Source organism: Erpetoichthys calabaricus, chromosome 18 (genome assembly GCF_900747795.2).
Source record: "Erpetoichthys calabaricus chromosome 18, fErpCal1.3, whole genome shotgun sequence".
NCBI lineage: Eukaryota > Metazoa > Chordata > Cladistia > Polypteriformes > Polypteridae > Erpetoichthys > Erpetoichthys calabaricus.
Genome location: NC_041411.2, coordinates 20,303,516 through 20,319,286, shown reverse-complemented (window position 1 = coordinate 20,319,286; position 15,771 = coordinate 20,303,516). Strand labels below are relative to the sequence as shown.

Here is a 15,771-nt window from a genome sequence, read left to right as displayed (position 1 = left end):
GTTATTTTAAAAATGTAATTCACACATCCATCAAAGCATGGGTTAACTTTCTAGACTTTAGACGCGGCTGTGTACCCAACATTCTACAATATTTTTCTTCCAAAATGCTTTTACAATATCTTTTCTCAGAATTTATTTTAAATTTCATCACATCCTTAGCAGTTTACCAGTATAGGTATTTGAAAACCATATAGTACTTACCGTAAGTTAAAAAATAACAAGCCATTAACTCTAACCAATTAGTTGTAAACCATATGAATAGGAAGGTGCTATAGCCTGTCAATTACGAACTTCAATTCATTCTCCTGAATATTCAGTTAACACACTTTTTTCAATGAAAAATGAATATTTTGTGTCCTGAGATACTGAAGTTGCCATAGGAACTGTGGGTAATTTAATAGCACACTGGATTGGAGGCACATTATTCCCTCAAGATGTTCAGATTCCGTTTTATCTGTTAGGAATGTTGGTCTGTATATTCAAGAAAGTGTTGCAGCCTCTTGAGGCATTATTCGCGTAAAAAAAAAAAAAACAAAACACACTGATAAAATGAATACTGCTGGTCTGTAATGTCCCTGCTGTTGATAGTGTTGCATGTAAGACGCTTTGTCAGTCATTCAGTTGGAGAATGTTTTTATGCCAAATTACAATATGAAAGTTGTTTGTATATTTTATAAACACTTTAAATGAATTTGATTTTTTTCATTATAATAGAGGTCTATCAGGTGAAAGAACTTGAAGAGCCTGTGTTAAGAAAATCTGCTTAGCAAAGGCAACCAAGATTCATTCTCAAAAATAACATTAGACAGTGAAGTCTATGGAGAATATCAACCCATTCAACTGCAATACTGACAAAAGTCTGTAAGGGGCACCAAAACAAACACTTTCATAAATGGAACATTCTGAAACCCTTGTTGTCAAAAGACACTTGAAAACTTCGCTACTTCTGGATGTTTGCTTTTCAGTTTAGTCATTTATGTAGGTGTTTATTATTTTACTGTTACGATTTTTGTGTGTGTTTTGCTTTTTCAAACACATTACGTACTTTGTGGATAGAGTGATAGATATAAAATATTTTTGGGGCAGAGTTTGGAAATTATACTGTATAGACCTGAATTCAATATTCTGACAAGGTCGTGAGTTGGACCAGAAATCTGATCCTCCTTTATTGACAGTCTTTAGCCTGACTTTCGGTTATGTTTCACCATGTTTAAAAAGGCAATATCTTAAACAAAAATGTGTCAAAAGTAGAAAAATAAAGCTAAGTGTTTTAACTGGCTGAATTCTAAATCATTTATATATGTTGTCGAGAAGACAGAAATCGTCTGTAAAAAGTTGATGGCATTGATTGCTAAAACCACAATCTGATTACAAGCTGTCACTTAAGTGGGCATGTGACCACTGACATTTCCTTGGTGATAGTAACTGAAGACTTGGTTGCCTGGGTCAGTGAAGTGTTTGCTTGTATTTCCAGCTCATTTCCTGACCCATGATGTATACAGGGTCTCAACAGAGTCCTGTTGCAGTCCTACAATCTTCTCTGCAGTCTGAATAACCTGCTGCAGTTTATTTCAAGTGAGCTGATGCAGTGCCATACCAAACTGCTATGGAGAAAGCGAGGACACTTTCATAACCACGGCTCTATAAAACTGAACCAGCACTGACTGGGACAAGTTAAACTTTAAGTTGATGGTGAAAAAAAAACCATCCACTGCTGAGCTGTTTTGGTAAGAGCAGTTTTGCTTTCATCTGTTCAGACTGTGTGTGATAGTTGTGGCAAAAATGTAAAATGCTTCCATCTTGTTGACAAGTGAAATCATTTATTACTCGGTGGGGAGAGTCTCCTGCAATCCACAACTGTTACTATTTTCAAGGAATTTAAGTTAAGATCATTGACAATGCACTTCACTCGGATATAACACCTCATCCCTGTCTGTGGTCAGGCCAGTTAGGGTGCTATCATCAGCAAACTTCAGCATGTTAAGTGATAGGTCACTGGAGGCAGCGTCATTGGATCAAAGAGAGAAAAAATAGAGCAGACAGAACACAGCCCTGAGTGGACTCTGCTCAGAGTCAGGGGCCCTGACTGTCTGAGGGCTGTTCCTTAGAAAGTCAGAGATCTATGCAATATAGATGGCAATTTACAGTACAAGAAAATGTACAAAGCTCAGCACTAAACAAGTTTTTTAACATTCAGAAAGAGAGAAATGTTTTAATATGAAGGGGCCAGTGGATCCCATGTATGTGTTGAAAGTTTTCGAGCTGATATCTAAAGGTCCCCAGTGTGCTCTGTTAATTTGTGCTACTTGGTAACTTTTTCCATTCATCTAATTCTCATCTAAGTGGATTTTCCTTTAATGGCTAATGATTGACTTTACAGGACTAAACACCGGTCAGAATCCAAAAGCAGGCCTAATAAACCAGCAGTCTCTCAGCCCCATGAGGATTAATTTTTATTCCATTTCACTAGAAGCAAAAATTAACAGGAACTCTGTTTTACTTATGGTTTATGGCTGAATAAAGCTGACATTGTTTGATACTATTGGTTACAGCTTTTAATTCCATTTACAAATATGATCTCAGCCTTTTGAATTTTTAGATGACTCCATCTATTTTGTTCATGCCTTTCTTAGCAGGCATTGCAGCCTAGCGGACATGGACTTGAAATTACAAGGTTGCCATTCAGATCCTAGCTGACTTAAAGTATGTGACCCTGAGCAAGTCCTGTGACCTGCCTGCTGTCCAGCTGGAAAAAAATATCCTGGAAAACAGTTGGACTTTTAAAGTGCCTAGTGATGGTATTCACTATAGAAAGATTTAAAAATAAACATCCATCCATTATCCAACCCACTATATCCTAACTACAGGGTCATGGGGGTCTGCTGGAGCCAATCCCAGCCAACACAGGGTGCAAGGCAGGAAACAAACCCCGGGCAGGGCGTAAAAATAAACATTGTGAATTTTATTTTGGGCAGGACCATACATAGTCCTGCATTCTCATACATACACCCACTACATTCTCAGTTGGAATTGTTGCCATCGGGCCACAGGTTCAGGGAGCCAAGGATAAAAAGCTATCAATTCAAATACTGTACTCTATAACCAACAACAACATAGCATATTTTAAAATGTTCAAAGTTCCTTTACAAGATGAACTAAAATGCAACTTAATATAAAACAAAGACTAAGCAGTAATATTGTACAATAGGTAACAGAAAAAGGTAATGTCAGATGGCCAGCAGGACTGAAAAAAAACTGCAGTTAGGCTGGAAAAAAAAACAAAATCTGGAGGGGCAATAGATGGAAGAGGCACTTTATAGCAGCTAGTTGGGCAAATATACACAAATGGCGCTATATAATAGATAGAGGAGGCACTAACCAGTAGCTAGCAAGCCAGATATACAGTATACGAATTGCAGTGTATAATAATGTAGAGAAAAGCCAAGCAAAATGACACCTTTTATTGGCTAACTAGAAAGATTACAATATGCAAGCTTTCGAGGCAACTCAGGCCCCTTCTTCAGGCAAGATGTAATGCCTGAAGAAGGGGCCTGAGTTGCCTCGAAAGCTTGCATATTGTAATCTTTCTAGTTAGCCAATAAAAGGTGTCATTTTGCTTGGCTTTTCTCTACATTCATAATGGCTAACATGGTACAACACCCTAGTACTACAGTGTATAATAAGATAGATAAGGCGCTATAGAATAGATTGCTAGCCAGGCATAAACAAATTTCACTGTGTATGGTAAGGCACTTTACAATCGATAGAGCCAATAGGATGCAGATGACAAAGTATAATACAAAGGGGGGTCAAACTGTCAAGTGTTTAAAAGCTGAATGGACCCCCAGGCGCGTCCACTGACTGTAACATCGCGCTCGTTCGCAGTGTCTCTCTGAGGTGTCGCTCACTCTTGGGCTCGATAGGTGCGTTGGGTGTGCCGGCGCGCACTCCTCCTCGCTCTCGCCACCGCTCGCTCATGTGACCCTGTTTCGTTAATTCCTGCAGTACCGCTATCTCTCTCTCTCTCACACACACTCGCTCGCTCGCTCGCTGACTGCAGTGTGTTTTAAAGCCGTCCTTTCGCCGACTCCCGCACACTTGGCGCGCTCACTGCACTCTTTTTGAACTGTTCATTACACACACACGCGCACACACACACACACACACACAGGCGCACTTGCTGGTTTTTGCAGACACCGAGCGCCTGTGTGACTCACCCCTTCCTTGTCTCGCCAGTGTGTGTTCCCGTACTGCATTGTTCCTTTCCTTTGATTTTTTTTTTCTTATTTCGCTGAACATGGCGACCGCTGCGGTGTCGGCGGCGGCGGCTGTTGCTGCTACGGGCGGCGCCTCTCATCCCGCCTTTGGGTCCGAGACGGTACGCGGACAGATCTTTGACGTGGGACCCCGCTACGGCAACCTGTCGTACATAGGAGAAGGGGCATACGGCATGGTCTGGTGAGTGAGTTCTTTGTGCCTGTCGAAGGGGGGCGGTGGGGTGCAGTCGTCGGCGCGCGGACCTGTTGAACGCTCGAACTTGTTGACTGCAGCGGCTCGCTTCGCTCGACGGCGAGAGGGATGTGAGGAGGCCAGCGGGACGCTGGGTTCTGTTTGAATGGCTGTGTTTTACTGAAGCATGTTTCAGTTCAGAAATGACGACTTAAGTACAGCGCTGTGTCGGGTTAGGCTGATTTTTAGCGTTCATCAGTCAGTCCCGGCAGCAATGGACCCAACACTTGACGGGACGCCAGTCCACTCTGGTCCCTCACATAAACGGCGTGGATTTCGGGGTGAAAGACGAGGCACTCGAGCACGAAGAGAACGTTCAAAGCCAGCACAGTAAGCATCAGATTGGAGATGTGAGACCCACACTACACAGCTTGGCGTTTAGGTATTTAGATACACTGAATTGTGACAAGATTAACTATAAGTTTGTTATTACCTGTTACTTTTTTTAATGCAGATAAGACATGATCAACTCTATTCCTCATACACCTTGTTTATTGATCACCAGATCGTCCAGATACTCATTAAACCCTGATAACCTTTAAGAAGAATCTGGATGAGATTTTGGGACAGCTTAGCTACTTGCTCAAACGAGCTGGAATGACAGAATGGCCTTCTGTCGTTTGTCAGATTTCTTATGTGCTGTCACAGCTTAGGCTACCTCAACATCTTCTACAGAGCAGTGGAATTCATTCGCACTTGCCAAGAGAAGAATCTAGATGAGCATATTTTTAATTGCCTCCTTAATAATGCCTTCATCAGTCTGCAGAGTATATTACATAAATAGGTATAGTGAAATGAACAATGATCGGTGCAGGTGTCCTTTCCTCCTTCATCCCAAAGATGTGCAGGCTTGATTCATTCCTGACTGGTCAGATTGATGGACTGACATCCCATCCCGACCACACAGCAGAATTACCAGTGTTAAATGAACACTTCATGGGTGTATATTCATCAGTTCTTTTCATATAAATATATATAAAGGTTTTTTCAATGCAGTCAGTAAAGTAGTAGCAAACCTTCTGTACAATGCTGTGGCGGCAACAAGCTTCAGCTCCTCTTGACTGTGCACTTGAATGAGAAATCACAAAAACAGATGGATGATTGCTGTTGTTGCCTCCTTGGTAAGTTAGGTGTTGTGCTGCTGATATTCCAACCATACAGGCTCTTGTTTTCTTTCACATTATACTATTACTGTATATTAGAGCAGACCTGCGATGAACTGGCGGTGTGTCCGTGGTTGTTTCCTGCTTTGTTTTAATGCTGTAGGGATTGGCTCTTGTCACCCAAGACCCTCATTTTGAAAAAGCAAGTTTGTGAATATTATATTTTGGAGCACTTTTCATATTATGCATGTTAAGAAAGCACTATTTATTTAATACACAAACATTAAAAACAATGATACATTCAGTGTCACCTTCCAAAGCAGAGCAGGTTTTGGGCCACAGTCTATATAGGCAGCAGCGATGTGAAGTTGGAGCCCGTCTCCTGCTCCGGACACATGCCCATCATAAGCAGCTGTGCTACGTTTGTACACTAGTGCAATGAGGGGTCCATTTTGCTGCACCACCATGCTTCCCACAAGTGATTCTGTTACCAGTTTTCTGTTCAAGACATTTCATCACCTGGACCCACGGTTGATTTCTGGCTAGGGTACCATCAGTGTAGACTTTGCGTGGTATCCAAGTGCTGGCTTGGCCTTCTGTCCAGGGCTGATGCCAGCTCTGCAGGAATAAGTGGGTTCGTAAGACAGGTGGGTGTATATTTCACAGCATGATGATGCTGCAGTATTCCTGTCACATCTGAAAAGCAATGAATTTGTGGCTACAAATTGACCCAGAGAGAGTATAGGTGTAGTGGGACTGGCATGCTCCCTGTCCAGGGTTGGTTTCTGCCTTGCACTTGATGCTTCCAGGGTAGGTGTTAGCATCCCATGAATATGAAATGGAATATCTGGCTGGGTAGCGAGGGCTAATAATAAGATATGAAAAGGTGCAGAGAGATGAGAAGCATGCAGTGATGATATACAAAGGTTTACTGTGCATGTTGAGGTATTGATACAGATATGTAAAGTACTAAGCTTGTTCCTAAAAAGTGTAGGTGTATTTAATAACATGCACAGGTTGGAAAGACATCACAACAGTAGTTGAAAAGCAAAAATATTACAAAAAAAAAAACAAAGGTTCGGTATAAAAATGTCAGGTTCAAAAGCAGTAGAGAGCAAGAGGGTCTTCAGAACGCTTGCGCTGGAGGCCCCCCACAGCCAGTCACCATGGGTGTCGACCCGCTGCAGAGCCACTTCCCTGTCAGGTTTTGTAGTGCTTGAAAGGTCGGCTTTGGAGGACTGCAGATCTCTCATTGGCCCATACGTATTCTACAGGGCTTGACTTCGGAGCTTTGAAGGCGAGTAGCTGAGGCCCATGTGTGGCACTGAAATGGCTGTGGGTGTCAGGAATGTGAAGAGGGAAGCCCAGTTTAAGACTAGTTTGTATTTCGATTAAACATTTCAAAGAAAATTTCAGGCTTTTAGAAACTACACAGTATTTCGTTTGTAAAATAAAAGACAAGCGCTCATTAATGCCGCTTGGTGGAAAGTGAATCAGCTGAGTGCGCTTCCACAAGAGGCATTGATTGCTTCATTACTTAATCAATCAGTGTGCAGTTCAGATTGCAGGGGATTGATTGAATTCATTTGCCTGCCTCACCAGCTTTCTCGGGGATGTAATATAAATCGTCCAGTGGTGCAGTACCATTTATCCATGCATGAGAATCCTTCAGAGCGTTTTACATGTCGTCTCCTAGGGCCCAGCTAGCTAAATGGAGAACACTGATGGGTTCATTGGTTCTGAACACGCAATTACTTCAGCAACGCTTCCCATCTTTGTTGGTCTTGTGACTGTCTGCCCCATAGACTCTTTCAATTTTGAAATTCAAGTGCCGTCTGAAGACCTTCTTTGAGAGCAGACATTCACATTCTTAACCTTTAGTGATGGACGTTTTGGGTTTTGGTTTGACCACTCACCACTGCACAGTTTAAATCTAGTTACTTAAGCAGTGCTTTTTGTGTTAGGCCTCTTCAAAAGACCCTGAATGCAGTGACCAAGTCCATAAATGTTTGATTCCTTCAGGTCATAACATTTTAATTGTATGCTGCTCTTTTACTACAGCATGAAACCCAATTCAGGATAAGCCTGTTTCCTGTTTTAGCCCCTCTGCCTTCCCGATGCTTCCTGGTGTCACCCTTGGATCTTCTACAGTTTCATTGGTTCTGCCTCGGTGTGAAGAACTCTTTTTATGACTGGGAGTCCCATCAGGAAAGTCATACTGACTGTGATGTCACTGATTGGTTTAGCCAGAGACACCCTGCAGGTGCCACATCTCGAACTGAAATACTGATGCGTCTCTCTTTAGATTTCTGTGCTGCACAAATTCAATATATTTTTAGCCTTTTCAATTGTAAGCCATGAAAATGTTTGGTTTCTTTCTTCATCTTTTTTTTTTTTTTTTTTACTTCACTCTTTTGTTCTTTTAATATTCACATGGGTGACCGCAGTGGGTAGTAAATACCAGCTTCATAGGCTGGAATTCTGTGCTGTCTGTGTGGAGTTTACATGCTCTCCTCATACCTCCATGAGCTTTACTATTGCACGCCAGCTTTTCTCCCACTGTCACACAGACGTCCGTGTTAGGTGAACATGCAGCTCTTCAATGGCCACTGTGAGTGAGTCAGTCTATGGTTTCCTGCTTGTGCACAGTGCTGCCGAGACAGGCTCAGGTTCACAGTGAGGATTACATGTTAGGTGAATTTTTCCACACACTTTCAGCTCCTTATGTCTGATAAACCGTATTTGAAATGAACAAGTGAGCCTCTACTAGTGCTCTTACATGAAGGGAAAAATATCTGGAACCAGGCCATTGCTTTGCTTCATATTTTTGTTAGAGGGCTGGAAAAGCAACATAAGAGATTAGAGTGATGCTATGTAAGGTCTTTGTCCGTGTTACTAATATCTGTTACATTTTTACTTTTTCATTGTGGGATTTCTTGTCTACTCAGTGTACTGTAGGTTATTTCTCTCACAGATACTTGGGACCATGTAAACTAAACGGTCTTCATCTTGCTTAAAATATTTTCATTTTGGGCGAAAAGCTACCATTACTGGAGGAAATGGCATCTCATGTTTCAGCTCTGTCATCCCATATTCCTCTTCTTCCAGATGTTCCTTTACTCAGTAACATTATACTGTATACGTTAAACAACTTACTATAGTGTAAACACCTTCTGTAAACAGAAAATATTCCCAAAAATAAAAAAAAAAATCACAGGGTGGCAGACCTTTCCTTTAGCCAACAGAGATCACCATCTTTTAACTGCTTATTAAAATTACTTCTTATGTTCAGGAAGTGGACAGCAGAGCTCAGGGGACTTAATTCCACTCCTGGCCTACCTGCCTGGAGTTGGCACAGTCATTACCAACCACATCCCAATGACGTGATTGTTGGCTCTAATTTAGCCCTGTTTTGAGCTGGCATTCCACACAAGGTTTGTCCCTAGCTTGCACTCTGCCCACGCCAGTCATTTACCTGACCTGGGTTAAGAGGATTGATGTTCAATTTCAGGATTCTAAAACATCCTAAAATGTTAAAATTGTAACTTAGTCAAAGGTTCATTGAAGTATGCAATAATGAAGGTGTGATACATTGTAACATGAAAGAGTGACTTTACAATGACACTAACCGAATTTTGAGAAAGAAAAAAAAATCAGCATCCTCCCACTCTTTAATTTTTTGTTTTTTCTGCATGCACATAATAAGTACACCTCTTAGCCAGGCTAGCAGCATGTATTACATGTGAGCGCAGACCATACTGTATTTAGAGTTATGTTAAATTAGTCAAGACTCTGGTATGTCGTATTTACTGGCTAGCTGTGGGATATCTGCATTGGATATACTTGAAATGAGCACGTACAGCACCCAGCATGCATTTCTAGTTTTTGGCTGCCTTGTAGCTTTGATCATTTATTTTGGTTACTAGCACTGGATAGTTCTGTTTTGCTGCCACTTTATACTTCCTTTTTCTTTTTTCTTCCCTTTTCAATCTCTTCCCTCTGCTTACTACAAGGCCTAGAAAGAAGTGTGACTCCTTTTTTTTCCCTTGTAGTGCTTTTTTTAGTTTTATTCATGCTGTGTTCACTGGTGTTGCCTGAGCTTTATGTTAAAATACTGCTATACACTTTAGTTAGCACTCATTTGAGCAAGTGTCACATAGTTATCCATGAGAGAAGCAGTTTCATTAGAAATGTCTGGCTTTGAAGCATAGATTAACAGGGAACAGCGGCCATTTGAAATGGAAAGGATAATTTGATGGGATGAGAGGAATCTGCGGTGTTAAATATGGAATGTCACATACTGGGGCCACTCCTTCTTAACTTGAGCTGCCTGAGTTGGAGTGTCGCAAAAGAGAGCATGTAAACATAATTGGGTGCCATTATGAACAGTGCTGCATATCCGCTCTCTGATACACTAACAAGGACTTTTGGGCCAACACATTATTCAGCAGAAGTGTGTTAAGAAACACAATGGGGGCTCATTTATACCAACAGTAATATGCCTGTGTAATGTCTCACCGGAACTGTGACAGCCAAATTATATGTTCAAACCATAGCATGTGTGTGTGTGTGTGTGTGTGTTCATTTATTTAGTAAGCTAAATAAGCTAGTTAAAAATCTATCTATCTATCTATCTATCTATCTATCTATCTATCTATCTATCTATCTATCTATCTATCTATCTATCTATCTATCTATCTATCTATCTATCTATCTATCTATCTATCTATCTATCTATGCGCTTAACAACAAGTGGTGACAATATCAGATTCACAGAGCCCTTCCCGTTACAAGACACATTCAGCCAGTATTCTAAGTTGGACTGTCTCCGAGTAAACTGACAATTTTAATGAAGACATGCACTGTACAGCCATTTTCCAATGATGCATGAGCGAACAGACATACATAAAAACAGATGCCAAGTTAGTTTTATTTATGTAGATACAGTATATCTGTTTTTTTCTGGGCTTGCCCAGGTATTATTTTTAAAATTCTGCTTTAAGTTTAAAGTGAGGTAAGATTGTGTTTAGGCTAAATGCAGCTGGTGATCCCAATTTGTTAGGAGATTTGACTTGGCTGGGGTGTTATAACTATTGGTTATCAGAGTACAGCTTCAGATATGACAAATAATCCGAGCCTGACAGGTTGTGTGACACAGAGCAAATACATTTCAGACTCCAAGTTGCACTAAATAACCTGAATAGACATCATGGCCTCACCCCAGCCGGCTTTCCTCAACTGCAAAAAATAACGAGGAAATACTTAAAGGGATAGTCAACCCAAAAAATATTTTTGTTTATATGTTACTGACCCCATGTAGTTTGCACTGATAGCTGAGATCATTTTTTTTAAAACTCATGTTTTCATGAAGAATGAAAAGGAAAATGTTTATAATATAATAGATTTCAATGGTGACAAAGTGAAAAAAGTCCATGGGGAAAAGAGAAGAAACATTCTGCATTACTCCCCACCTAACCATCCTCTCTAACACTTGACAATAGTCGTTTACATTGTTTCAGCATTGGTCACCATTGGGTTCTATTATATCAAAAATTATTTGTCTTTACTGTACGTATATGAAAATATAAGTTTAATAATTTTTCTTGGCCTTCACTGCAAACTACATGAGTTAAGCCACATATAACAAATATCAATTTGCAGGTGGAGTATTCCTTTAATTAAGGAAAATGTTTGTGGTGCTGAATTGCCAACCATTACACCACCATCAAAACGGACAGCACTGTTTCTCTGTTGATAGATCACACAGTAGGATTTCTTGGCACTCACTGCAACCTCAGGCTTCTCTCACCACCCTTCCATGAGGAGACAGGGGTTCAAGGTCAACAAGTTTCAGTAATGGTGCAAAATATCAGTGGGCTAAATTCCAAATCTATGACTTGAAAAACAAACAAATTAAAAGTGTCCTTTATAGATTGTTTGTTTTTTTATTGATCTTGTTCTACTGTCTAAACATTTACAGGTAAAAGTCATCAGAAATATCATAAGCTCTGAAAGATTACTTTGTTTGTAACATGGACAGTGCTATTTTCATTCCTTTTGCAGGTTTCATGTTGTATGACCTTGCAATTCTAGTGAATCTCAGTAGGTGCTGCTGCCCTGTAAATACCTAAAGTACTGAATTAATGGCGACGCAGACCTGTTAATAACCAGCACACTGAGAGTGAAATGTGTCATGTGAACTTGACGTAAAGCAGAATGACCCAGCACACTCTTTAAACTGATCTCTCAGTGTAGCTTAAGGAGATTTTCTGCTAAGTAGTGTTTGCTTATTTTATTACGCAAATTAAGTATTTATATAATGGACAATGACACATGCTTACTGACCCTATCACTCACTTGTCTGCCAGTGCCTTGGGATTCTCAGTTGATTAAGCAGTTTAGAGTCCTCCGGACCCACAGCCTTTCCAGTCAACCACATGCTGGAGGCAGGAACACATACTTGGTGGAATGTTCCATCATTAGGGTGAAAATATATGTGTGAGTGTGTATAACCTTATTGATTAATGTAGTAAAGTTACAGACATGTTTTCTGAATTAACTAAAATTTATTTTAGATTTTTTTCCATATATCTTGGTCATACTACAATTTAAAAAAAAAAAAAATATGAATGTATTCTATTAGCAGATTTTGTGCTATGGCTAAAGTGTTCTGTAAAATAACATTGACCTGGGAGTTAGCTGAGTAAGGTGGCACGAGACAGGGTACAGTATCTACTGTGCTATCTGAGACACATTTAAATGCTACTACATAAGACTATGAGTTTCCATATAATAGGGGCATTTGATCCGGACTATGAATGGGTACACTAATCCTTTTCTGGTTTGGATCAAAGGCAACATTTGATTTGAATTTCTAGTATGTAATTATAGATTCTGGTGAATCTCCTAATTGTAGCCAAAACCACAGATGATGTTGGCTCAGAATTCCGTAAGTGCAGTTTTCAAAAGAAAAAATCAAATCTGAAACTGGCAAATAAAAGGAAAAGGTTAAAATTGGGGTTTGATTTGTCTTTAATTTGTTTGGTTATAAATTGATCTATTTGTATGGAACGATTACAATAAAAATTAATAAAAAAAAAAAAATTGGAAAAAGAACACAGGCGTCGGATGGAAGATGACTGGAAGAGTGTTAGGCTCAGCATCCCGGAGTGGTCTTTTCTCTGTTTTCTGCAGATGTGATTCAACCATTCAGGATGATGTGTTGATGCTTTCAGTAATTTACATCCTTATTTGTGATTTGGAGAAGTTCCACAGCAATCACTTGATAAAGATGTGTTTGCTGCCATTTGAAATACATGTTAATCTCTCTGACCTGTATGTTTACAGTTAAAGATCATTGTATGAATGACTAGTTGCTTTAACTTGTTTTCGATTATGAGTTTTCAGCATGTCTTTTAAGAAGTTCTGATTGTTTTAATGGCAAAGTTTTCTTTGGGTCCTGCCTGCAGATCACACTGTGGTGTTGGGAAAGCTGTCTAAGCTGCCACAAATAGTAACAAGATTTTGAAATGTTTTGCTTCCTTGAAAAAGCTTGATGATTTTTTTTTTTTTTTAAATACAGGCCTTGAGTTCAATAAAGTAATAACACAGGTTTTTAGCTTCTGTTTTTGGTATAGTTCTCACACAAGGAAATGAATAGAAAATGGTGTGCTTGACAGTGCCAGGCATGCTTTTTTCCTCAGAAGGGGTGTGCAAGGCATTCATTGTGTGCAATTCAGAATATTTTCACAGCAAATTAACCAGCTGTTGCAACAACATTTGATCCTTTGTGTTTCTTTTTGTCTAAAAGAAGAACTATTCAATTAAATATTTTGTATGGCTGTGGAAATGATTCAGTTATTCCTTGTCTATAAATACCTTCCTGTTTGTTAAGCAGTCTCTTTGTAGGAGCAGAACTTTAAATTCACATTAATGTATGTTGTTGGAGTATAGCTCATTGTTTGTCCCGGATTACACTTTGCCTTTCTGTGTATGTTTGGGCTTCTCTAATGAATATAAAAATGTATTTAGTGTACTGACTGTTTGGTCTGTTTTTTAAATTGTGTCCCTCTCTTTGATTGACCCTGAGATGGGTCACCCAGGGGTGAATGAGTTGAACACATTACTTCTGTTCATCTCAGTCTCTTGCCACACTTTTTGTTGCCAGGACACATTTACAGCTTGTTTAGGTCCTCCATTCATTTTAAAGACAGCATTCAGTCTTGAATGGCATCAGGTCTTTGCTTCTTTCATGAGCAATTAAGGGCATAACTTACAATGTGTTGTTTCTGTGTGCATTTAGGAGATCAGTGGTATCCTTTAATAGATGCAGAGCAACAAATATGCCCGAGTGAGGCTTGCCAGTGCATTAGCGCATTTGAATTTTGAGTTGCCAGGCTTATTCTTGGGGCAGGTCGAAGAGCCTCCTTCAGTCATCTCCAGCTTTTCTTGCTACTTTTCTTAACTACTGTTGAAAATGGAGTACTGGGCAAGCTTAAACCCTTTACATTTAGTTGAGTGACTTCTTCTTTATTGCATGTAGACATCTAAGGACCTCTTCTCCCATCATAGTTTTTTTTTTCTTTCTGCGCCTTGCATTATTTCATTTTTTAAATTCTTTAACTGTGTTAAATGATTAATGTTTTGTAGATGGACTAAGGTGGAGTGTTGGGACAAGGGCAACTTTGTATCAGTACAGTTAAAAAAAAAAAAAAAAAAAAATCACGGGTCATCTTTTGATGCAGTGGGCTAAAGTAGCAGTGTTTGAGTTCTGAAAGAAGATCCTGTAGGCTCATTTCCTTTGAGGCTTAGTGAAAGAAAAGAAAAGCAGTTACCCCGTCATCTGCAATGTATTAAAAATGTGTGTAGCTTGGTTGGTTGTTTTTATGTAAAATGGGGCTTTCTTGGTATTTAGATCAATTTCTGGCAGGTTCCTTTGACATCTGGCAGATGCAAAATTATATTAGGATCAACATATACTGGAGTGTGGTTTAAAGAGATGCCTGTAAAATGTTTTACAAAAAGTGTCACTCCTTCTTTATTGAAGAGTGTTTCATGCAGATGTTGATTGTAAAATAAACATATTTTTGAACAATGTTAAATTTGTAGGCTAACTGTATTTTAAATTTCTTTACACAAAGTATGGGAGACATTTTGTATAGAAGTCAAAATTTTGATTTCAAATTTCAAATAAAATTGCACCTTTTGAATATGCCTAAACATTACTGCTGAGTGTTGCCTGTTTGTGTGGTGTGCGTAACTCATCAATGGATCCAGCAGCTTGTCACTTTTCACTACAGTGCCAGAGCCAAGCTGATGTTAGTAAACAAAAGACTTTTCTTTGAACCAATTTTGCTTGAGTACTTTTTTTTTTCTTTTTAAATCTGAAGTTATTGAGAAATAAAAGATATACAAATTTTGCTAGATGCATTTTCCAACACTTCTAACCATTTTTGCTCATCTGTCATTTTGCCTTTTCTGCACAAAGAATCTTTGCACTCAAAGGCGCTGGAGCTCTTGTTTTTCTAAAAATAAAATAAAGGATAAAGGGTCCGAGATGGGAGAACCAGGCACATCTACTCAGTAATAGCCATTCAGGTTTTAGTCTGTGCTCCGAACTGATTTTTTTTATACTATACTGTATGTACTTCAGTCAGGCTAGCACTGATATTGGTTTTATACTTTTTAAATCTCGACCGCGGTTCTGCCAAATGAAAATACTGAAGTATGGAGAAAATGTTGAGACTCGCTGGGACACATCTTTGCATTTAAAAAGGTGATGAGATGCATTATCATATTATTACACTTATTTTCATTCAGGATCAAATGAGTTTGAGCGTTTTCCAGCTGTATTCTGGTTTACTGCCTTATACACAACTGTGCAGGAGTGCCAGTTTAATGTATATCACACTCAAGCATGTATCCTATCCACACTTTCTCAGATCTGGCCAATATGCAGTCATCAGATAAGAACATGTTTGAGACGTGGGAGAAAACCTTGGAATACCCAAAGTAATACTGAATGATACATGTGCACAACATGCAAACTCCTTATAGTACCGATGGGCCTCTGTTTCAACAGTCTTCTTAACTAACCAATGTTTTATTAACCTCCTATTATTTCCTTTAATTCTGTTGTAATTTATTAGTTAGCAGTCTC

General features: G+C 39.4%; 1 protein-coding gene across 1 annotated transcript in view; it reads left to right on the top strand.

Annotated features, from left to right (window-relative positions):
• The first annotated feature begins 4,014 nt into the window (after window positions 1-4,014).
• mapk1 (mitogen-activated protein kinase 1) overlaps window positions 4,015-15,771 on the top strand; it is a 62,189-nt gene continuing 50,432 nt past the window's right edge. The window contains exon 1 of the mRNA XM_028824158.2: window positions 4,015-4,458. Coding sequence (XP_028679991.1) covers window positions 4,298-4,458 — 161 coding nt within the window. The 5' untranslated portion in view covers window positions 4,015-4,297. The remainder of the gene's footprint in view (window positions 4,459-15,771) is intronic.